Below are 25,181 nucleotides of genomic sequence, written 5' to 3'. Positions count from 1 at the left end.
ACTTGACAGATTTAGATTTGAGTGAAAAAGATGGGCCTGTGGCTGGAAAACGACAAACGTCTTTAAAAGGCTGGCATACATCCGTATGCCGACAGTAAATAGCTACTTAGCCTCAGCATATGAAGAGTGCAAAGCAGAAGTTGTGGAAGAAATGTCAGGGAAAACAGTTGCTATTACAACTGACCTGTAGACCAACTTGAAGATGAAGCCGTTCATTACGCTTACTTGCCATTTTTGACTGCGGAGTGGGAACTCAAGACCAAAGTTGTTGCTACTCGGGCAATAGATGATCGCCATACAGGGGTGAACATAGCACAACATGTCACAGATATTGCTGAGGAGTTTGAGCTTGATGCTATCTCTGCCCTAGTCACGGACAATGCGTCCAACATGAAAGTCGAAGGAGGCCAAATTAGAACATATGTTTTGTTTCTCACATAGCTTACAGCTGGCTATCACCGATGCTCTCAAGGAACCTAACATCGCCAAAGTTCTTGCTCCAGCCAGACGTTGTGTGAGCCACTTCGACCGGTCCACTGTAGCTACCCAAGCCTTGCATGACCACCAAACAAAAAAAAATCGGCGTTGAACCTCGTATTCTCATACAAGAAGTTGCCACAAGGTGGAATTCCACATATCAGATGTTAACGCGACTTCTTCACCTCCGTGTGCCTGTTATGGCAGTGCTCTACGATGAAAGCATAACAAAAGCAAAAGATCGTGCCAGCTTGGTGTTTGACGATGCCATGTGGAGTGTGATGTAAGGAGCAGTAGAGGTCATCTTGCGCCGGCGACCGAGCTACTGACAAAGGAGAAAATTCCCACATCGAGCAGCATTTACACTGTACTCAAGCATATACTGACCAGGTTACATGAAGGTTAGGGTTCTCAGGGACTTCAAAAAATTGATGGCAGGAATGCAGATGTGTTGACAACGCTGAAAGTAAGAATCGTGCAGGGAATGATGACTCGATTTCAGGTAGACAACTCCGGGGTTCCGACCACTGAACCAGGATTGTGGTCCCTCGCTGCAATATTGGACCCTCGCTACAAACGGCTGAGTTTCCTTCCCTATGCCCTGAGAGAGAGGGTAGAGGATTATCTGAAGGACCAACTACTCCGTGACAGCATATCTGAGCAAGACTCAACCCACGAACAGGAAAGCCCAAACATTTCGCTCACACAAGAACCAGTGGAGCCACACACGACAGAGAGCCTGTTTGACTGTATTCAAGGTGATATAGCCCAATCACCATCCAATCGTCCCTATGTATCCATTGAGCTCGAATTGGAAGCATATCTATCTGATCCGATCTCCACCTCTGATCCACTAGGCTGGTGGAGGTTTCAAGAGAACAAATATCCGAGGTTAGCTGTATTAGCTGAGAAGATTTTGTGTATCCCGGCGACTGAAATTTCATCCGAGAGGACATTCTCTGCTTCAGGACTAACAATGTCAAAACTCAGATGCAGTCTGGACCCAGAAAATCTGGATAAAATAACTTTTCTGCACAAGAACTTCACTTTCCCAGAAAGACCAGCTCGACCTCTGGCTGCCGCCCTTGGTGGATCTACTACCGTGGAAGCTAACAATCTGAAAACAGCCCGGAGCTCTCATGACAATAATTTAAGTTCCAGTGATGAGCATAATTATTTTTTTTGTTCTAAATGTTCATGGCAATTGATGAGTTTATGCCAGACGACTGTTGCTGTTTTATTCTTTTATTTTTTTCAGGAACGTTTTCAATTAATATTCATAGGACTTGTTTGTGTATGCTTGGTTTCCAATAGCCAATCATATTGGTAATTCAGAATACTAATTCTGAATTAATCTGGTGTAAAAGTAAAGGCCCGGCATGGTCAAGCCTGTTAAGGCGTGCGACTCGTAATATGATATATAATATGATTAAAATGATAATTTCATAAACCTAAACTTAATTTTATTTGTTAATATTATATAGTTAACTTATTACTTCATAAGAAGGTATGGTTGTTTGTTGTGTTAATGTTTTGTATTCTTGATTGTTTCATCACTTGTAATGTTACAAAGACACTTCTCATCTACTGGTGATTGTGGATAACAACATTTCTAAAATATTGTATAAATACTGTTATGTTCATATAGTCTTTTATTACTAACTATCATTCATATATAATTGCACTATTTCATGTACATTCTATGTATTCTAGTTCCTTGATCTTTGCATGACTAAGTTTTGTTTATTGTTTTTGTTCTTATTATTTTTGTTTGTTTGTTTGTGTTCATTGTTAAATCTTTATTAATGTAAAAAGTTTCCAATATATTGTATTGTTATGGTTTCTAAAATGTTGTTAAACTAAGATCATATCTATAATTACTTTAAACAAGCAGCAGTATTCGGTTTCATAAATGTGGGTATAGCAAGTTTGTGCCTTGGGCTTTCCATTTTCTAGCACAACTTGATAGCTAAGATGTTATAATTAACACTTTATGAGAGAGTACAAAAGTGATAAAGAAAACTGTATAGTGGTTTACTGTGTTGAAGACTTGGCAGGTTTGTGTTTTAAGTACTCTTGATTTCATACTTTTTCATTTATTTCTAAACCATTTTCTAAATGAACTGAAGCTATTCCTTAAAATTGTATAAATATCATTATGTTATCTAAAGAATAAAATTTCTCCAAAATCCAAAAGTGATGAAACATATATTCCCTGAATTAACTGCCAAACAGTACAACAAACATTTTCACAAATTATATTGATTGCAGGTGTCTAAACCAATTTTGTATTGTATAACTGGTATCAGGCATTTCATTTTATTCCAGCCACCAGCTGTTACCTTCCACAGATAATCAGGCATTTCATTTTATTCCAGCCACCAGCTGTTACCTTCCACAGATATGTGTACATTCATAACCTATAACAGCATAATGGACAATATCTCTATGTGAGATGTTGGTTAAAGCAAAGTAGCTGCAATCGTGTTCAATAAATCATGTAAACATGAGATTTACATTAATATAAAGTTTTCACATCAAAGAAATAGAAAAAACAGTAACTAAAAATAGTCGGGTAATAATAATCAGATTTGGCTTAGAAATGTCTTTAAGAATTTTATTATGATGCCATTTCTAAAAGTTATACTTGAGACATAAGTAATAGTTAAATTACTTAGAAAATAAATAAACAGATTTAAATATTTTTGTCAGAGATATTTAGAACATTACCAACTGTCCATGGCACTCTCACAACTCAGTGCGAAAGGAAGCATGCATAACCCTCTCTAACATGCTTATCCTTTAAATTGTTTATGCTAGCTGATATGGAAATTTTTTATTCGGTTTTGAGAATTAGTTTGACTGGTTTTATCATCCATTGTGTTCATAAGAAAATTTTATCAAGAATCTCAATCTTTTATAACATTTTTTATGCATATTGATACCTTAAAGTGGTCTACTGACATTTACTCAGTCATCAACAAATTTATAACATTTAATGTTATTTATCTGTTTCATGTTGTATCATATTTCAAAGTCCATCTTCTGACAAGATAAACTATTTTAGTAGTTAGGTTGGACCCTGCTTAAATTGAATATCATCTAAGCAGTACGTCGTCAGTTTACCATCTGTTTTGGTCCATATGAGAATTTTATTAGTTCAACATAAAATGTAATAAATGATTGAAACCAGGATGCTTGAAATGCAGAATTAATTTTTGGAAAAGTTTTTCTAGCAATTGTGTTCTTCAGGATATACTTTAATTTTACACACACACAAGTCATTATCTGTTTAAGTTTACGCATTAAAATGTATTATATACCAGATTGTTTTCATATACCTGTTGAGATGTTTCTTTTATCATATTTATTTTCAAAAGTTCTAGATCTGGCTAATAAATAGTAAGTTTGAACACTGATAAGTTAATGGAAATACATTTCTCTGTACTTGTTTCTCTAATGAAGGATAAGCCTTTTTTTTCTGAGTTTATTTCACTGATATAACAGGCAGAATATTTAATTTCCAGTCTCTGTTTCTAATTAGAGAGAAGAGTTAGTTTAAACCTAACATGTTTCGTTACCATAGTTATACAGTCTCAATAACTGTCCTCAACGTTCAATACAATGGATGTCAACATCAATAACAAGTTATTAATCGAATTAGAGATGAGTTGTATGTGTCAACCACACAATTATTGTGTGGTATCTACCATTACTGTGTCTCAAATTTTGTAAAGAAGGTTTATACCCCTCCATTACTCCATGCTTTCAGTTGTAAGCTAGTATCTGGCAATTTAATTCACTAAAGTTTTAAAATCAACACAGCTTCTATTTGTAGGTAAGCATACACTATGGGCTATCTGTGTTCTGCTCACCACCAGTGTAGAAAGCCAGTTTCTAGCGTTGCTAGTCCACAGACATACTGCTGTGCCACTTGGGATGCACCAAAACTTTAGAAAACTGAAAAAAAAAAAAACCAATTTTCATGTTCTTGGAAGAAAGTTTACTTTTGTTATGTATCTGCTTCACCTGTGATTGTTTGTTGTTAAATAAACATAAAGTTACAGCAAGGGGCGCATGTGGTCTGCCCACCGTGAATATTGAAATCCAATTTTTAACATTGTAAGACCTTACACTTACCCCTGAACAATCGAACGTGTCCCACTTTGAGTGATTTAATTTGCTTTATAGAGATATATTTTACTGTAGTTATTTGTTACAGCTTCCACACCCAGTAAAACACAAATAAATCCGTAAAATTGAATAACATATGTTTGATTTTCTTTGTTAAGACTAATCAATTTAATCTTATGGTTTGATTATAATATATTGTAAAATTTAAAGTATTTATCCAAGTCTCTGTTTGTCTCCCTTTATTTGTCAAACACATTTTAAGACATGAAACGTTCGGCCAGAAGATTTTCTTGTAATCGAAACCTCACCTTTTTTACTGGAAATGTTTATTTGTTATTGACGCCTGACATGATCTATTAGAGCGCTTTGCTCGTAATTGGCAGATCACTGGATTTACACCCGTCGTCAAACATGTTTACCAATCCCTTTAACGTGGAATAAGAGCAATCAACGAATTGGCGGTTGATGAATGTTGACCGGTCGCCTTCCCTTTAGTCTATCACTTCAAAAATTAGGGACGATTAAAGGAGACATCTTTGCAAGAAATTCAGTAAACAAACAACCTGTTAATAACTCATGATGTATTCATGGTAGAAAATTTGAAAGTTTCTAGTTATACTTTGCTTTGTATGGTAAGTTTACAGCAAGAAATAACAAATGATTCATTGGTAAAAGATTATTTCGGAATCAATAAGCAGAAGTTTAATATTATTTTTAACATAACCACTTCGAAATCGATAAAACGGTAACAGCATCCCCATCTATTGGTTATTGTTTAAATTAGAGTCAATGTGACTGTTATGAGACTATTATGAGCATCAGTGCTGCTAGTGTGGATTATATTACGTCAGTATAACTGGTATGAGACAATTTGGGTGTCAGAATGACAACTGAGATAATTATAGATGCCAATGTAACTGATATGTTGGGTGTCAGTGTGACTAAAACTGTCATGTTCTTTAGTGTGACTGGTTTGACTCTTTTTGTGGCTGTTAATGGCTAGTGCAAGACTGTTATGAATGTTAATACCACTGAGACTGTTATAGATGTCATTGCGACTGATTTGAGGCGTTTATAAAGGTTATGCACGAGACCTCATGTACCTGATCGGCTTTGTTTATTCCGCCACATTGGACGTAATAACAAATTAGTGAAATAACGATGACACTATTTTCAGTTAAATACTTAGAACTGAATCGTGTAATAATACTAGTTTATTGTGATGCTGTTGGTTGAACAAAATACAAGGCTGACCTTTGGTTATCTTTGTCGGTGTCTCCATGTAGAATACTGGGGCCACTGCACGTGAATAACACTCTCATATTCCTGTTACATACGTGCAATGTACAGTCAAGCTCTGGCCCTCTAATTGACCTACAACCCATATGAAGGGCTGTCGAACAGTTGTGATTGAAGTAGTTACATACACATTCGTAACATGGTAAAAATACTTTCTTTCTGAGAGTGAAATGATCATATGGTTTTAGAGATGTAGATCTGAAAATGTACCACTATTTCATAGGAAGACAACATGAATATTAATAATAGAACTACAAAAGCTACAAAAATAAAAAAAATTTTTTTGATACAGACCCAACTAACCCCATCTAAAGGTACATGTAGCGTAATGTTAGAATACAAGCATTGTGTAGATAAACAATTAGATCTAGATTCCAGGTCTAATGCCCCGGCAAAGCCTGGTGGTTAAGGTACTCGACTTGTAATCTGAGGATCACAGGTTCGAATCCCCGTGACACCAAACATGCTCGTCCTTTCAGCCATGGGGACGTTATACTGTGCGGTTAACCTCAGTATTCGTTGGTAAAATTGTATCCCAAGATCTGGCCGTGGATAATGACAGCTTTGTCCTCCCCATCAGTCTCAAGCTAGTAAATTAGGGACGGCTAGCGTGGATGACCCTGGTTTATTTTTGGCAAAATTTAAAAAAAAACCAAAAAACAACAAATATACAAACAATCTAGACCTAATAATAATAAATTTGATAAACGTTATCAACAACCTAAGAAATAAGTCGATTCTCTCTAAGTTTTAAAATAACATAAATCGTCTGCACACATGAAATATTACTAAGCAGGTTTGTTGTGTTTCTGAATTTCGGCAAATCTACACAAGGACTCTGGCTATTCTTTTACAAACAAACAGTGAGATTGACCATCACTTTACAATGGCTGAAAGGGTAAACATGTTTGGTGTGACAGGGATTCGAAATAGTTACTGTAAGATTGGTAGTCGAGCACCCTATTCAACTGGCCATGCCTTTCTAATATTGTGTTAATGAAAGTCTATCTATCTACCACTCGATTCCGTCAAGAACATAGGGCCGCAATCACTTGCGGTTTCATGAACAGGTATTTAAGCGAGTAGGTTGTTAGCCCACTGCACCGAGCCGTCCCTAATTTAGTAGTGTAAGACTAGAGGGAAGGCAGCTAGCCATCACCACCCACCGCCAACTCTTGGTCTACTCTTTTACCAACGGAAAGTGGGATTGACCTTTACATTATAACGCCCCCACGGCTGGGAGGGCGAGCATGTTTGGCGCGACTCGGGCGCGAACCCGCGACCTTCAGATTATGAAGCGCACGCCTTAACGCGCTAGGCCATGCCAGGCGTTAATGAAGGTATACCAGTAATGTAGTGTTAGTGAAAGTTGTTGAAATGGTGAAGTAACATGTAGCAACGATATAACTGAAAGTAATATCTATCATGTAAAACATTAAGTGATAATTATTCACTTGAAGTCAGAATAATATCTGATATAGAAATAAGTTTAATAATGGTTTTGATGTTGATGTATGTTGCTTTGTTTCTTAATCCAACTAAGTTTAACGACTGTCTTCTTCTTGAAAAGTACTTCATCTGAACACATCTTCATAATCCACGTACATGATTATTTTTCATGACCATCTTTCCAAATGTGACAAAGTCTTGGCGACATCAAACTACATACTAACTATCAAATAATGTTGAAATGTGGCTTTGATGCAAGTATTATGAAGATTTAAAAGCTTGTTTGTTAAAAATTTTTTAAACAAGCCTGCCATGTAGAACTACATGGAATCATACATTTATGTGACATTGTTTAAATGTGTCATTATATCTGTGATGTGGCATTACAGATAAAACATACAGATAAGTTATGATGATAAGTATTTTGTATTAGGAAGGCCAAATAATTTTACATTGGAACTTACAAACAGAAAGACCAATATATAAGTTTATCTTTAGTTATTTATGTATACACAAGATTACAGACACAAAATTTGAATACAGTGTCTATGGGTGTGAAACAAAAGGCTGTTGAAGGTTCGTTGGGAATTTATGAAAACTTAACACTTTCATACACGTTAAATGTTTTTTCCGATAGATACCGCTTCTCATATGATAGCTCAGTGATGCTCTCCATATAAAAAAATGTTTTTGCTCGCCCTAATATCGAATTCCCACTTACCCCATGTTTCATCTGAGCCAATATTCCAGTTCTCCACCAACATAAGCGTGACTAATTTTTCTGTCGCAGCTGAATCCAAGAAAAGAAGTACCAGAAATGGAGGGGGAAGGGTGGGAAGTGTGAGTCGAGGTATTAGTGTAAGAAAATATTACGATATCTTACCTAAACTCACGTTGATTTGGTTGAGGAAACAGTGAGTAATTTATTTAGATGAGCAACCTTCGGAAAGTTTCCAAATTCATCTGTATGGAGTGTGATATCTCTAGCTAGAGGAACACACGTGGGGGGAACGCTCGTGAATCAGGTACAGTCTTCGCCGATGTTGAAAGTATGTATCACTAAACTGGGTATTGAAAGGATGATGGCATCCTTAACTGTAGATATGATGGCTGGACCACCGTTCCCATGGTAGGGTATGGTATCCCAGCCAGTAAAATGCATCTAAATTAGTCTGTCTCCTTTCCTTATCAGACCTTCTGGCATCAATATGTTGGAGAAGATATGACGGAAAGTTCTTAAGCAACTAATAGTGTTTAGTTGGTCCAATATCTTTCTAAAACCAGTTCGTCAACGAAGTAACCAGCATGATATTGTAAAATGGAGAGTACCCACCAGTTTTAACGTTCTCTGGTATACCCCAAAAGTAAAGAGTTATATATGGAAATGAAAAGGAAGGAACTACATGTGCAGTTTGTCCAGAAGTCGCGTTTGAAACCAGAGAGTGGTGACATCGGAATGATACATTTGACACTGAGTCTGATGAATAAGTGAAATTTAAAGAGAAAGTACTAAGACAGGTATTCTTATCTCTCATTCTTATCAAGATTATCAAGATACTACACGAGAGTCTGGAAAAAGATAACGATCTCACTAACTCCGGTTATTATAGACCGATTAGTCTTCTCAAAACCCAACGTAAACTCATGGGATAATCAACAGAATTAATTACAATTTGGAATCCAATAAAATAATAAGGAACAATCAAAACGTTGGTAGAAAAAAAAAAAACAGGCAAACAACAGACCATCTTGTTGTACTTATTGAATCCGTTTACCGTGGTTTCAACCGCAAACAATCCAGTACCAACTTTCCTCGACATTCACAAAGCCTGATTCAGTATGGCACAATGGCCTCAGGTTTGAAACACACACCATAGGTTTACCACCCCTGATTGTCTGATGGTATCCACTTTTATCAGGAATCGTAGAGCTAAGGTTAAAATTCACGAATCACGTTCCATCCCTACTAATTTAACTGCCGGAGTACCCCAAAGTTCAGTACTTAGTCCAGTCCTGTACAACATTTATGTCAACGATATACCGTTCCTCCCTCAACTACACGTTAATATCACAGTATGCCGACGACATAGCTATGTGGAGTACCAACAGTAACCCACATACTGCTGCATCCAGAATCTAAACGACTCTAAACACTATACCACTGTGTTCATCGAGGAGAATAGAACCCCTGATTTTAGCCTTGTAAATCCGAAGGTTTACCACTGCCCAGAGGGATGGAGGCTAACAATACCGATTTATGAAAAAATGTAAAATTGAAAATGTATAATAATGAATATACCTGTTGGTATAATGAAAGAATTTCCACAATAAACTTTCGTAATTTAATAAAGAGATATTGAAATATGTGGGCGATAATTACTAATTCGATTAAAATTCAGTAATAAATCTAGAAGGAATTACGCTTTCGGAAAAGAACATAGCCGAAGAAAAGTGTTAGTGAGTCTTTTAAATTATGATATAAAATTTTGTATTGTTGTGACAATTAAACTGTATATTTTAAAAGTAATTGGGCTATTATCCTGTTTAAAATTTTATTGTTCGATTTTATGTCTTGAACTATACATACGATTTTAAACTTTTGTTGATTTGTTTGCTTGTAAACTTAAAGCTGTTCAATGAATTATCCGAATCTTGCAACATAATGAAAAATATTTGTAAGATTTAATAATTTTGTATGTGCGTTTAGTCAAGATTTACGTTCAGTGTTAGTTCGCAGCATAATTATAAATCGTGTTATTAAATTTTATAATAATGTTTATGCTAAGTTTTACATCAATGTTTAAACTAATTTACATTTCAATTACAAGAGAAGACTGACAAAATTTATAATGTTGTAAAAATCTCTGTCGTAATTACGTCTTCATTAAGTCGTTGATATAACTTTCCGTTTCCTCTTGTTCCTGGTGTTGTTCAACAATTCTCTTTCATTATTCATGTTTTTTAACATTTTGTGAGTCCATCAGTCATCTTTGTCTTGTATAACGCAACTTCACATGAAAAAAATTATATCGAATTATGTTAGAGTTAAAAAATTTCATTTCAATTTACATTAGGCTAAGACGGTTTTATTAAAGGTGATTTTTCCATATAGTTCGAGATTAGTTGACTTTATAATAACAAAACAACATATATCAGCTTGTTAGGGAGTGAGGCCAAACAAGAACCAAACTAACTAATTTACACGAAGTTTGGCATTATCAACTTGTCGTGGACCTAGATCAGTAATAGTAACACACATACGTAATGTAATAATTCATAGACTTGTCCGAAATATATAATAATGAGTAAAGTAATTAGTTGGAGACTCTTTCAGAGAAAAAAGATCGAAATAAATTGAAATAAAAGTGTTATTCAGTGCCAACAAGATATGATCAAACAATTAAAATTAAACTAAACACAACAATAAAATGCAATACCTACTTGTGCATATAAAGTTTCCCGCTCAATAAACTTTAAATTCCTTCATACGTACGCAAGCATGCAATTATTTCATGACAGCTTTTTAAGCGGATCATTCACGAACTTCAACAACAACTCAAAAACGAAATGTTACGAGCATTAGATCGCGATTTCGAACATGATGGAAACGATCCTAAGTACCTCTCACCCTTAAATATGTACTATAAGTTTAGTAATATGCTACCTATTTCTAAACCCTTATAATTCATCATTTTGTTGTTATATCATGTAGTATATTAAAATAGTCTTTATGTAAATAAACATAAGATAATCCAACAATGTGTAAAACATTGGAATATATAGACTATTTACATAGTAAGTATATCCCTGTGTAAATGATGAACGTTACAACATTAATGTACATGGCCCTTATACAGGTTCTGAATTCGTATCAATGAACATTTGTGAAAGCAGTACCTTATTTTATGTTACGTTCAACAAGTAGCAGTTACCCAAAACATAAAATAGTTACTGACACCATAAATTCTGGTAAAAAAGGTCAAGATTTTATCTGATCATCTCAGGTCTGCCCAAAGGATTTAAATATTGATAATAAGAAACAACGAACAAAACAAATTAAATTGATATGGCAAGAAAAGGGTATTCCAGTTAAAAATACGAACAATGGACAAATTTAACATATTATGAATAATGCAACAACAAAGTAACTGGGATTCAGTTACAGTACAAAGAAAATAACGTTTCCAGAAAGGGAAGAAAGGTGTACGCTGAACCTGACTCTCACTGATACAAAACATGAACAGACTGTCAATGAATGTTTTGTTTGTTTTTGAAATTTGCACAAAGCTACTCGAGGGTTATCTGTGCTAACCATACCTAATTTAGCAGTGTAAGACTAGAGGGAAGGCAGCTAGTCATCGCCACCCACAGCCAACTCTTGGGCTACTCTTTTACCAACGAATAGTGGGATTGACCATATATTATAACGCCCCCACGATTGAAAGGGCGAGCATGTTTGGCGCGACGGGGATGCGAACCTGCGACCCTCAGAGTCGCACGCCTTAATACGTTTGGCCATGCCGGGCCGCCAATAAAGAAGAAAAGAACATTACATAATATAATGGCCAACCATTCTATTTTTAAAATGAAATTGTCTTTGCTGAAGACAACTTCTAATTTGGCTAAATCTATATTTCTGACCTCAAGTTCATTTAATTCTCGTTGTTTCTATGTAAATAATTTTGCTGAAATTTGAAATTATTGAAAAATGTGAAAAGCATAATTGGAACTGTTCGTGTAGTGTGGACTTCAAAACAATAAAATAAATTGAAAGGATATTTGACACAATAATATTAACATAATTACCTCCATGGAGATGACCCTGAAATGACTCAGAGTGAAAGTGTGTATTGATTAAACTCTGCTCTTTTTGTAGTAAATAAATATTGAACAGATATTAATAAAGGACGGAGAACGAAAGAGGATTTTCGAGACTGACATCCCAGGTCTACAAAACTTAAATAATGATATCTCGAACACAAGAACTCCTTGGTCTTTTTAAAGACTTAAATCCCAATACGGAATGAGCTAAACGTTTGTTTTTTCTATAATAGTTCTTAGTTGACTCACTTGTTTATGTTTGGCTAGATCATATTTTTATATGAAGATCTGCTGCAAATATAACGAGAAAAAAAAAAAGAGTGGCTTGTTTGAGTTTAGTTTGAGTGGTCGTTTGAGAGAGAGACTGAAAGAGTTTGTGAACCTACGTATTAGTCTTAGTTTGTTTGTTTTTTTTTGTTATAAGCTGTTACTGGCTTTTTGTTTCAACACGGAAAAATTTATAAATTACGAGTAAGTGTTAAATGTTTATAACATTTCTAAGCCTAGTTGCTTTTGAGAATTTTGTAACCGTTTGAAATATTGACAAGTTTTGTTGTACATTAATTTTGAACAGCGGACTTTAATAACCACATGTCTAGTGTGAAATGGCAGCTCTTAATTTACAACCTGCTGCTAAATTTTGACACACTACGTTTTGGAAGTGGATGTGTCTGAATAAGAGGTTGCTCCCACGTGAGTCAACAAAGAAGTGATTTTTTTATGATTGTGCCCTTTCGAAAATATTGTATATACGTTAATATTTGATATTGTTCTTTTTATTTCTATAACTTATTTCTAAAACTACAAATTTTTAGTAAGTTCTTTTTTTTAGCGTATTACAGAGTACGATTATATGGAATCTTGTACTATAGTACAACATTTATCATTTATATATTGGTAGAAATATTTATATAGGTATTCAGTTCTGCTTCTATTAAAACCATTTGTGTGCTTGCTGATGAGTTCTAAGATTTTTAATTTGTTGTGACTGATTTAATCTATCTTTAAATTGTTCTTATGTAAGTCAGAATTTGACAATAACAGCTGAAATAAAATCACCATGCAACTGGATCTATCAAGACTAATTTTTTACATTTATTGGCGATTCCTAGGTAATTTAGTGTTACCAAAAAACTGTTATTTGTTGGAAGGGCATTTGATATCCTTGTTTGACGAAAAATATTTGCACACTCAAAACATGAAGCCATATGCAGATAGGAAATTGTGAATTTTCCTTCTACTTAGTGATATTGGAAAACAAAGGAACGCGGATCAACTAGGGCAATCAGAGTTATCCAGAAAGTGATCTGAAATATGTTATACCTCAGCGATGAGAAATGAAGTGCATTATCTTGTAACAAGATATCAACATACCAGTTCAATATACGCTCCAAAACGATATCAACTTAGTATGGGATCGCTAAGACACATCTTTCAATCATACCACTCGTTCAACCGTCGCATACTTTAAGCAACTTGAGAATGAAACGGGTGTTAAGGATATTCCTTTTGAAATTATACCAAGAAACTTTTCAAACGAGATGCGTATAGATTTCTGTACAATCAGAGTATTAAAACGGACGCTGAACAACAATTATCGTCGCATATCACATGGGTTATGAAAAGCATGGAAGTAATGTGAGGCCCCACGCTAGTACAGCAATAAGTCTACAACGCTAAAATCAGGGGTTCAATTCCTTTCGGTGGGCTCAGAAGATAGCCCGATCTGGCTTTGCTATAAGAAAAAAACACACACAAGTAATGTAATGCGCGTTACAAATGAAAATTAGGCTTGCGATAGCCCTCTGAAGTGGAAACCAGGTCTATTATCAAAAATCAAGTTTGTGAAATAGGTCATGAACAGACATGGTAAGACTCCAAAATAGATTTTTAACATAAAATAGTTAGTATTATGTATTTTTCCTTAAATTTAAATAATTATAAACTGTCTTAAAAACGAGATTGGGAAATTTACTTTTTACTAACTTTATTGTTCAAGCATTCCTTATTTCCTTAGCTGAATGGTTAAACCTAATAAAGGGAAATTTGAAAACGCTAAGAAAACACGTCATTATTTCAAAACATTTAAATTATCTATAATTTAAAAGCGAACTATATAATAAACGTGTAGATATATTTTACTTTCCCCTAAAATAAACTATATTTACTTTATTGTGTAGTAAAAATCTGCTAAACAGAATAATCAATTTAAAAATAACACTAGATAAGTTCTAAATTTTTATAACTACATCGTATTGACTCAGATAATATTTTAATTAACCTTTGCCTTTTTTTTTCTTTTCTTTTTTTTTTGAGGAACGGTTAACTGGTCTTTGACTGTCAATCGCGTTATACAGTTCCAGAAGATAGATACAGGTTATTACGGAAGAAAAAATGTTCTGTTTCAAGAGTAAATAAATCCAAAATAATGAGTAATATATATTTTTATATACTCCCTGTTAGTACAGCGGTGTGTCTACCGATTTTCAACGCTAAGATCACGGGTTCCATTCCCCTCAGTGGGCTCAGAAAATACCCCGATGTGGCTTTGCTATAAGAAAACACACATACATTTTTATATATTGTTTTCAAGTTCATATGACATGTTGTGTTACAGTCTACAGAGAATATAATTATTTTCGTAATTCATGACTTGCGCATGTTTTATTGACATCAATGCTATATAAATTCCAACGTTAAGCATCCCCTATGCAACACTATTTTAGTACCTACTAACTGAGTGATAGGCAAATCCCTGGTGGGAGTTGTTAGAACTGGTGATTTCTTCAGGCACTTTGCAGCTCTCTTTTGATAAAAACAAGAAACTGCTTACCATTGGAGTTTCTGATCGTGGCACGCGCTGTGAAAAGTTCAAACTGTTTTCGGGAAGATGTCCTGATTTCTACAACTCGTGAACCATCCTCATTAATCTTAACTAGCTGACCCACACGTCATCAGTGAGGGGCAGAGTGTCCATGATATTATACCCTGACTTGAGGTGACTGGATTGTAGTTTAATACTTCACGTGGAAACAAGAACAAAAATGTGAATGTTGTGAATGTAGATATTATTGTTTCTCTTTTATATTAGCATGGATTAAAAAGTTGAAATTTTCAGTTAATATCATGCTGCACGGATGATAGCGACAAACATAAAATCACAACACTGTTGTTGTTGAAAGAAATTCCACGAAGCTAAATGATATACTAGCTCCATACATGTTAAATTTTAGAATGAAATGGACATTTCGAACATTAAATTCGAAATTACTGATTATCCAAAGTCACAATAAATGATAAAAAATGTTCCATTGTTTATATATTTGAAAAATACGCTACTTTAAATAATATCTTTAATAATATTAAACTTTAACATTAATTCACGCTTACTATCTTCTACTGAGACAGGCCACCAGTAGTTTGTGGTAAGCGTGCATGATTGTGGATCATAATGTTCGAATTTAAGCTGTGATCAGGTTCTAAGAATGACAGTCAGTCGTGTTATTCGTTTATAGGAGGTAGATAAAGGTTATTATGACAGTAAGTGCTACCGAGTAGCTAGTCAGTTGTTTAAAATTAGGAACGGCTGACTATTGGTCTCTGATTTGCCGTTTATCTCGAGTGAGCGTACAATACCCATCAGGTTAAAATATTGGTATCAATCTACTAAGAAACTTTTCAAGAGTGTTTGAAAACTTAAAAATTCTCAGCTTTAGACGGAGAAACAATATTTATGTGTGAATGTACGAGAGCCTGAAAAAAAACACCAAAACTAACTGTATTAAAAATATGTTAAAAGTTTGAGTTAATCTAGGTAGTCTCATTAAGAATGTTGTCTCAGATCATTGGATCTCTGTAAACGACCATCTAAATAATAGTGGAGGCACTTTGTGGATAATATAATGACTACTGTTTTACTATTTTCAAAATTAAGAATACACCATCTGTCAAAACCTGTCATTCACGTAACGTTTTTCAAATACAAAATCCCAAATATAAAGAAAAACTTCTAGGTGGCACGTACTTGTTTTTTACTGATAGTGCTAGAACTCAGGAATTAATCCCAACTGTGGACTCAATGCATATACTTTACTGCGTAGCTTTACTTTAAAGTTATAAAAAATATCAAACTGAAAGATGATTAACAGAAATAGGTACATTATCTTGTGATCTAAAAACGTCAAGTTATTTATCGTTAATATAAATAGTATGCGACAATCATACTCAACATAAAACTTGTGTTCATTTGTTCTAGAGAGGAACCACATTGGGGTATTGATGTTATTTATGGATATATCTATTTTACTTGTAAGAAAGATTACAAACCCTCCCAAATTTCCTATCTATCAACACAATACAGAAACAGGACATACGATTTCTTTCCCCCACTTTAAAATTCTTTCAACAACCGAACAAGATACTGAACTTATAATAACTGACGTTATCCTTTAACTTTAAGGCCTCCTTAGGGACTTAAAAACAAACAACAACAAAATAAAACTTTACAAACAGTGCGTGCACCACTAGGTATAATATACGGCCTTCCTAAGATTTATAAACAGAATCATCCATTGCGCCCGACTAGGCATGGGCAGCTGGTTCGGGTGTTTGACTAGTAATGTAAGGATCGCGAGTTCGAATCCCCGTTACATCAAACATGTTCGTCCTTTCTGTTATGGGGGCGTTATAAAGTGATGGTCAATCCCACAATTCGTTGGTAAAAGAGTAGCCCAAAAGTTGGCGGTGGGTAGTGATGGCTAGCTGCCTTCTCTCTAGTCTTACATTATTAAATTATGGATGGCTAGAGCAGATAATCTTCATGTATCTTTGTTTTTCAAGAAACAAACGAAATTCGAAACAAACAAACAAACCAGTACGCCCTATATCTTCTGCAAGCAGAATGCACAGTTATAAAACAACCAAATTCCTTATACCTATTCTTAATCCATTAACATTTAATGAATTTATTGTTATTGGTTCATTTTCATTTGTTAAAGAGTTGAAAGATCTACGCCCTCGTAATGAATGTTTATTGGGTCCTTTTGATGCAAGTTATTTATTCATAAACATTCCTTCGGATTAAACCGTTGACATTTGTTTGCAAAAACTCTTTCAATAGGAGTCTCTTGTTCATGGCTTAATTAAATAACAACTTAGATCTTTAATTATTCGTTCTTTAAATAACAACCGTTTTGTATTTAATGGACAAATTTAAAAAGTTTGTCGAGATTATGGGAAGATTACGATGAAAAGTTATATTACATTAATTTATTGACATAATTGTTTTAGGCCATTTTTCTTGAACTCAGGTCAGCAACTGCTTACAAAATCTAAGGATATTTTTACCGGCTAATTCCTCCTAATGAATTATGTAAAATATAAATCAATTTGCTTTACCTTCTTTATTAAGAGCTCTGGATCAGATTTGTTTGTTTTTGTTTACTTCCACTTAATTTAATATCGATAGTTTTTTGTGCTAACACTTTTGAGTTCAATCTATGTTCACTATTCGAATTAATGTTCTTTTCCGAATTTTGCGCTCGGCTTAGCCAAGCGTGTTAAGGTGTGCAACTCGTAATCTGAGGGTCGCGGGTTCGCATCCCCGTCGCGCCAAACATGCTCGCCCTTTCAGCCGTGGGGGCGTTATAATGTGACGGTCAATTTGTTGGTAAAAGAGTAGCCCAAAAGTTGGCGGTGGGTGGTGATGACTAGCTGCCTTCCCTCTAGTCTTACACTGTTAAATTAGGGACGGTTAGCACAGATAGCCCTCGAGTAGCTTTGTGCGAAATTCAAAACCAAAAACAAACTTTCCGAATTTCCGTTACGTTGCTATGATACAGTGACGTTTAACGATAGTTCTTGGACGTTGGACGTGCAGTGGTTGTTGAACTAGAGATTCAGGTTTTTGTAAGAAGTTTAAAATAACCTTAATTTATGACATTAAAATGTTTTTATAATTACTTTCATTGATATGTAAATCTTATTTTATTCATTTAAAAAGTTGTATTTCTTTTTTATTACTTGGCGATGTTCCGATCAACCGTTCTTTTTCAAGACAAAAACAAGCCTATCATTAGACAAACCCTTAAGAACGTTTTGAATTGAAACAATACGCGAAGACGGAATGTAACGGAGATAATGCAAAGAGAATTAAACAATTCCATAGTTTTCAGTTAATTTTAATTTTATTTCGGATAAGTCTCTGATATATTTGCATGTTTCGTACAACTGTCTCAATTCACCAGAAGTTTGGATTTGAGCCTGGAAATTAATTAAATGTTGGTATGTATTAAATTTATGTTATTTGCCAATATGATTGATGCACACAATTTCCTTTTTTGTTTACATAAACACATTTTAATACAAAAACATAACAACAATTTTATTTATAATAACATTTATTACTAATAGTTATTACAAATGATAGTTTATATACAACAGTTTTACAAACTGACAAACAATACTGAATCTTATACCTGGCTTAGAACTGAATCTTTTATAGGCTAAGTCCACGCCGAACAAGTTGATGTTGCTGCACCTCGCTTGCTCTAACGCCGTCTTTCTTGGCTGGCCCCACACCCCTTACTTTATGGGTGAAGATGTCACAGTAAGAATAATAACGTCCGAAATTATTCTCTGAAGTTGAATGATTGGTAATGTTCAAAATCAATAAACGCTTCTGGTTCATTTCTGTTGTTTCCGATTAATAAACGTTACTCACAGTTATAGCTTCCTAGGCCTACAGCACACTGACTGGTTACTGTCTCTCAGCTCTATATAAGAATTACGGAAGAGTGTACAGGGTGTTCGGAAAGTCACTGTGCAGTTTTGTAATCATATTTTATTCAGTCTATTTCAAGCCAGCAACTGATAGCGGTGTTTAGGAACGAAATAAGAAGGATCCAGGCCTGTATTGATGCCAACGGGGGCCACTTTCAACATTGTTTGTAATTGCCATTCATAGTTACTTCCTGTATGCTATATTGAAACATGTCTGTTAATAAATGTATAAGTGTACAGTGACTTTCCAAACACCCTGTAGTTATTTTGACACTGTTCTCGCGCGCTTTTGTCAACTAGATATTGATGCTTTTCACTTTCAACAATTTTAACAAATTTTAACAACAAGCAGGACTTGCACACAATACGTAGTCAACAATATACGTCACATGGAAAAAAGAGAACTATATAGAAACAAACGCAGGTATTAAAATAAATGTACAGCGGAAAATTCGTTACAGTACACATACAGATTCTTCTTCCAAAGGTGAAATTTAAAGGAGAACTAATGACGTTGAGGCATAATGTTTCCCTTGATTGACCTAAGCACTGCTGTTGGTTGCAGTTTCGCCTGTTGAAGGCTCATCAGCGCAGCTTGAGCTGGCTAATCAAATAAATATAATTAGACTTCTTATCACCGTGATTTGTATACAACATTAACGGAAGGGGGTTAAGTCGTCTTCAATCACCAATAAAGTAACCTAAAATAGTTTAAGTATTTGAATGATGTTAGAGGTCGTGCCTGAATCACTCTTCCACATTATATTGGACCAAGTATTTATTACTTTGTTAATGTGATTTATCTCAAAAAAATTATTTATTTATGACATTCGTATTTTTTTATGTATATACATATATAACTATAATTCTTAAACATATGGTTTCAGTTGTTTGTAAACATTGTTATACACGGTTATTTATTTTACATGAAACATTAGATTTGAATTTTTTTTCGTTTACGAATTTAATATTCAGTTAGAGATACGAGAAGGTCTTTGTTTGAAATGTTGTATCTACAGCATAGCGTATTTTATATTTATCTGTGCTTAACAACTTATTATCCGTGGTTAATATGTTATCAATTATTGTAAACAATAAGACAGTGAATTAATATTTTACGTCGTGTTCGCCTCCCAGAAACTGTCAAAGAATGATTACACATACTCTTGTAACACATATAAGTATTAAACCTGTTACATTTTTAAAAACACTCTTTTCTTCCTGATATTTGACTTTCCTTGATCATTAATATAATTTACTATTTCTATTTTACTTTTTTTCTATAATATTTTCATTTTTTGCCTCGTTCAACTATTTTATTTTATTTCGTCTTGATTTTCTTTCACTGTTTCTTAACTCCAATAAGCCACCAAGTAACTCAGCAGCATGTTTTCGGACTTACAACACTTAATATCAGGTTGATGGACACAGCACAGACAGCCCACTCTGTGGCTTTATGTGAAACTACAAACCAACAAACAACTCCAGTAATACTAATAAGGTCATCTCAAAGGTTAAAGATTAATTAATATTATATTTTAATTTCACCAAAATAATCCCAATTCTGAACTTCATTAACATATTATATCTTGAGTTGCCTTCTTTTATTACCTATTAAAATTATGTCAAGTTCGGTTTATTTACGGATGAAAAATCTCAATTTATTTCTGCCTTTGTCTGCTACAGATTTGTTAATCTTGAAATTTAGTTTCACATTTGCTGTCCATTAATTTTGAAAGTTAAGAAGTTGATATAAACTTCCTGTATCATACTTTATGTAATGTTCAAATATAATTAGATTGATATGAAATTCTGTGTAATAGTATTTTGCGCTCATAAAGTACCTTTTATCTTTATCCTTTGATACCATTCTGCCTGACGTCCATACCAAGTCAAACATATTATTCTTTATTACGTAAAGAAGTAAAAAAAAACTTCTCAAACTATCAAAAGTTGTTAACTTTTCGAAACTGTTAATGCGGTCGTGTGGCTTTATACATCAAGGAGTCTAGGAGGTTATGTGAGTCATGGTTTTAAAAACTGTTACCAGATGGCAATATCAGTAGGAGCAATTCGTGATGACGAGTAACCTGCTTGAAGTAAAAATGTATCTCAGGACGCTGCTCCTCGCCAGTACAGTGGTATGTCTATGGATTTACAATGCTAAAATCAGATATTTGACTCCCCTCGGTGGGCTCAGCAGATAGCCCGATGTGGCTTTGCTATAAGAAAAACAAACAAACAAACAAATCTCAGGGCAGTTGGTGTAGGTATTAATACTTTTGCCAATAAAGCAGAGAACAACGTTTCGACCTTAGGTCATTTTCAGATTAAGAAAGATACAATATTTGTAGGAGTTATATTACTAGGAGCGTTTTGATAGGGGGCGTGTCAGCGACAATCCTCTCAAAGACTCAAACAACACTATTCTCTCACAGTTCTCAGGTGATGTTGCAATCGGGAATAGTGTCGAAAAACCAATAACAGCTACAAACAACCACTGCTAAACAATATAAAATTTTAACTGTACTAAGTGGAGAATTAAAATAAATGCTCACAAAATACAAGCCATATTATTTGCGAAATCGTAGAAAAGGTTTGGCTTGTTTTAAATTTCGCGCAAAGCTACACGAGGGCTATCTGCGCTAGCCGTCCTTAATTTTGTAGTGTAATACTAGAAGGATGGCAGCTAGTCGTCACCACCCATCGCCAACTCTTTTACCAACGAATAGTGAGATTAACCATCACATTATAACGCCCCCATGGGTGAAAGGACGAGCATGTTTGGTAGAACATTAAGCAAATTAATATTACAGTTAGATCTAGACGTGACTCTTACAGGTAACAATATCAGCAAAATTCTTAAGGATTACTTTGACTCAAACTGCATACAACACATTAATAGCATAAAAACCAGAATTTTGAAAATAGCGAGTTACTTTAAGAATGTGAATGATAAAAAGAAGATTCAACAGAAAACATATTAAAACTTTACAGAACACACATCAGACCAGTCGTAGAATATGTTTGTATAACATGGATAAATGTATCAAAAGACTCATCAACAAACAACATATACAACATTGTATTTTAACGCAAGCATATACAGTCCCACGATCAACAAACTAAATATTTCTACAAAACTGTTCAAACATGCCAATTCTATTAAACAGACTCCTGGATAACTCGCTTCAATATTATAACAGAAATATTAATTCAAATGAACTGATGAGCAAACTAAATAGTTACATAATACGTGAAGAATCTAGCTCTAAGTATCTCTCCCCTCTGAACGTCATAAATAAAAAACTTAAAAGTCCAAACAGTGCTAGGCTAATTGAGTCGTAGATAGAAACGTAGCTCTATTTTAAAATTTTGTATATAAAAATAGGATTATGCGTTTGGGTGCATATGACTGTATTCTGAACACAGACTAATAGTTCGATCATAAAAAAGAGAAGCAATAAAAATATATGAATTAATATTATCCCATGAAAAGACTAAGTTAATTACAATTACGGACAATGGGCAAAATTTAATATACTGTAAGTAATATAACAACAAAGTAAATGCTAATTAATTATCCAGGATTTAGTAGCAGTGCAGATAAAATAACAGTTCCAGAGAGGGAGGAAGAGGTATAGAGTAAACCTGTCCCTTTCTGGTCCGAAACATGGACTAAATCCAGATGAAAAATAATAATTTGCTAGTGGTTGTATAGTTCTAATTAATGGCACCAGAGGATAGTGTGTTATCTACGTCTTCCTGAAAGGACTGTTTCGTGTCGCCCGATACATAACATGTCACAAACTGTAATGTATTAAACTGTTGTGTTGTTGTTGTTAAGTTGAAAACTACCCAAACAGATATCTACACTCTTCTCACCAAAAGTAATGAAACCAAATTTGTAGAGTTATTAGCCCTTTGTCTTATCGCTGAGCCAAGTAATGCAGTACAGTTGTATTCACCTGTTTCTAGACGATCGTATATGAAAGTATCTATTCATACATTTAATGTTCTCAGATTTATATGATATAAATATATAACTAGAGCTTGACGGTCAAGTCTTTGTATATAAAGTCAGCATGTTACACATATTAGTCAATTGCTTTTGCAATGTTTAGGAAGATTAAGTAACAAACATTATCTACTTCTGCAATGTGATACAAAAAGTGATTTTGACTTTGTAAGCACATTTACCGTTTATTAATATTTTTATGTTTTATGAAGCTTGAATTAATATGTATATTTGTTATTTTTGTGTATGAATTAAACTCACTATCCACTAATTTTAATGAAATGGAGAAGCTAGAGAGACAGATTGTTTACAGTTTAAATTTCACTACAATCACTCTCAGCTATCAACATATAAGTAAACTTACAAGCTAAAGAAAGACACAATAACAAGTTATTTGATTATGTAGGGTGAAGGGGAAATCTTTTCATATAATTAAATTCTTTTTACATGCTTACAGATAATTTTATAATGGACATTTTTGGGAGTATATGTCAAGGGTCAAGTGTTCCTGTTCTAATCAAAATCAGTGTGGCCGTTTTTCTGTTATTTGTTATTTTCATAGACACGATCAAAAGTACGTAGAAAGGTTCATTTGGTTTAAGTTTGTATTGCTCGAATTGGGATAAAGGATTTGCATAATTAAATGATCATCATTGTTTTACCTATTTTACTGTATATTACTCTAACATTTCTACAGAAGGTCAATATCTATAGATTTCAACAGGTTTTTCAAATCGGTAAGCTGTTATAACAGGTAAAAATTATAGATAAAACTCCAACTCTATCATCTCAGGTGTTATCAACACAGTTATTACTTTAAAATCTTGAGAAAAAAACAATAAAAACAACGTTTTTTCCAGATAATTATTGGTGTGGAAGAATTAAGTATGAAGGCTGTAAAATGTACATTCATAGAACCAAATCATTTGAATTTTCTTCAGTTTAGGGATGTTACAGATATTTCACAAAAAATATGGTTTTGACACTAATAAAGGAAGATATGAAATTTATTACTAAGTGGTCCATGATTTTGACGGTAAGTAAACAATTTTTAAATGGTATAAAACTTATCTGTTTGACGTTAAACACAAAACTACACTAAGACAAGTATCATTGTCAGTGGAGATAAAATACTTCAAGTTAGGGAATGACATTAACAACCTCAGTTTTATTACTGCAGCTTTAGCTGTATTCTGACTTACTACAATTATAGAAATAATATTTCACATATTTGTTACACAGAAGAACCATAGATAATTGCCAGGGACACGTACCAAACATCAGACTTTATTCATAAGACACAATGACAACAGTACTTAGAAAGAAATTTCTGGAATGACATCGATAGTAACGGGAGGAAAGTTACATCTTTGTTTTACAGAAACAGATGTACAGGAAATATTTTTATATCTAACATCAAATATTAAGATATTTTGTTATTGAGTTTTTATACATTTTAAAACATATGTACATAACCAACCGATAACTGAAAGTTTTTACTCACATATGCCGTTCTGATATCGACATATTCCGATGGTACTTTATCTAATTCAAGGACAAGATGTTTTTCAACGCATGGTAATTCCCTCTTATATCCACCAACACTGTTCTCACGTGTACGGTTATACATACGAGTAACTCTAGCCCTTAATTATACACCACTCTGATCCATCTCTAGGATAGTTTCTCGTAGGTTTTACGGATGAACTTGATAAAGATCGCATCTCATCGTGGGTCGATGGTGGACTGAGAAACTGCGCATATCAAAGTATTAAATAGAGAAACCTAAACTTTTCATCAGTGAAGTATATGGTCCTGAATATGTTTTATATTGAAGAACAATCTACAATTCCTTCAAATTCATCCCTTAAACAGCAGCCATCATCTACTGATCCTGCTTTCTAGAACATTCCCACTGTTTAAGAGTTAAATATAATATATTGAAACTTTAAAGACACTCCTAATAATCATTCGAGAATAAAACTATATCTGCTGTATAATTTACATCAAATGTCATATCCTTCATGTCTATAGCATGCTACTTTATGATTACTATATGACAGCATCTTTCAAAAGTAAAATGAGACTTGCGAACTGAAAAGTGATGCATAAGCAGGACCTAAAATCATTCAAATATAAAATGTTCTTTTTCTGTTTTACAGGTCCAACAGGATCTGTACAGGGTGATAATAATTTTTCCTAG

At 34.0% G+C, this 25,181-nt stretch overlaps 1 protein-coding gene across 1 annotated transcript; it reads left to right on the top strand.

Moving 5' to 3' along the window:
- The first annotated feature begins 557 nt into the window (after positions 1 to 557).
- Positions 558 to 25,181, top strand: LOC143242214 (E3 SUMO-protein ligase ZBED1-like). Its single transcript, XM_076485584.1, has 3 exons — positions 558 to 760; positions 916 to 1,637; positions 25,141 to 25,181. Exons 1-3 carry the CDS (start codon positions 558 to 560, stop codon positions 25,179 to 25,181), a joined length of 966 nt encoding a protein of 321 aa, XP_076341699.1.

The sequence above is a fragment of the Tachypleus tridentatus genome, unplaced genomic scaffold (genome assembly GCF_004210375.1).
Source record: "Tachypleus tridentatus isolate NWPU-2018 unplaced genomic scaffold, ASM421037v1 Hic_cluster_2, whole genome shotgun sequence".
Taxonomy (NCBI): Eukaryota; Metazoa; Arthropoda; class Merostomata; order Xiphosura; family Limulidae; genus Tachypleus; species Tachypleus tridentatus.
Note: the sequence above shows the minus strand (reverse complement) of the source record. Positions and strands in the feature narration are given on the sequence as shown.

Coding starts and splice junctions, on each gene's coding strand:
- LOC143242214 (XM_076485584.1), top strand. CDS start 558: ATGACCACCAAACAAAAAAAAATCGGCGTTGAACCTCGTATTCTCATA. Junction 761..915: donor GATGCCATGTGGAGTGTGAT/GTAAGGAGCAGT, acceptor AATTGATGGCAG/GAATGCAGATGTGTTGACAA. Junction 1,638..25,140: donor TGACAATAATTTAAGTTCCA/GTGATGAGCATA, acceptor TCTGTTTTACAG/GTCCAACAGGATCTGTACAG.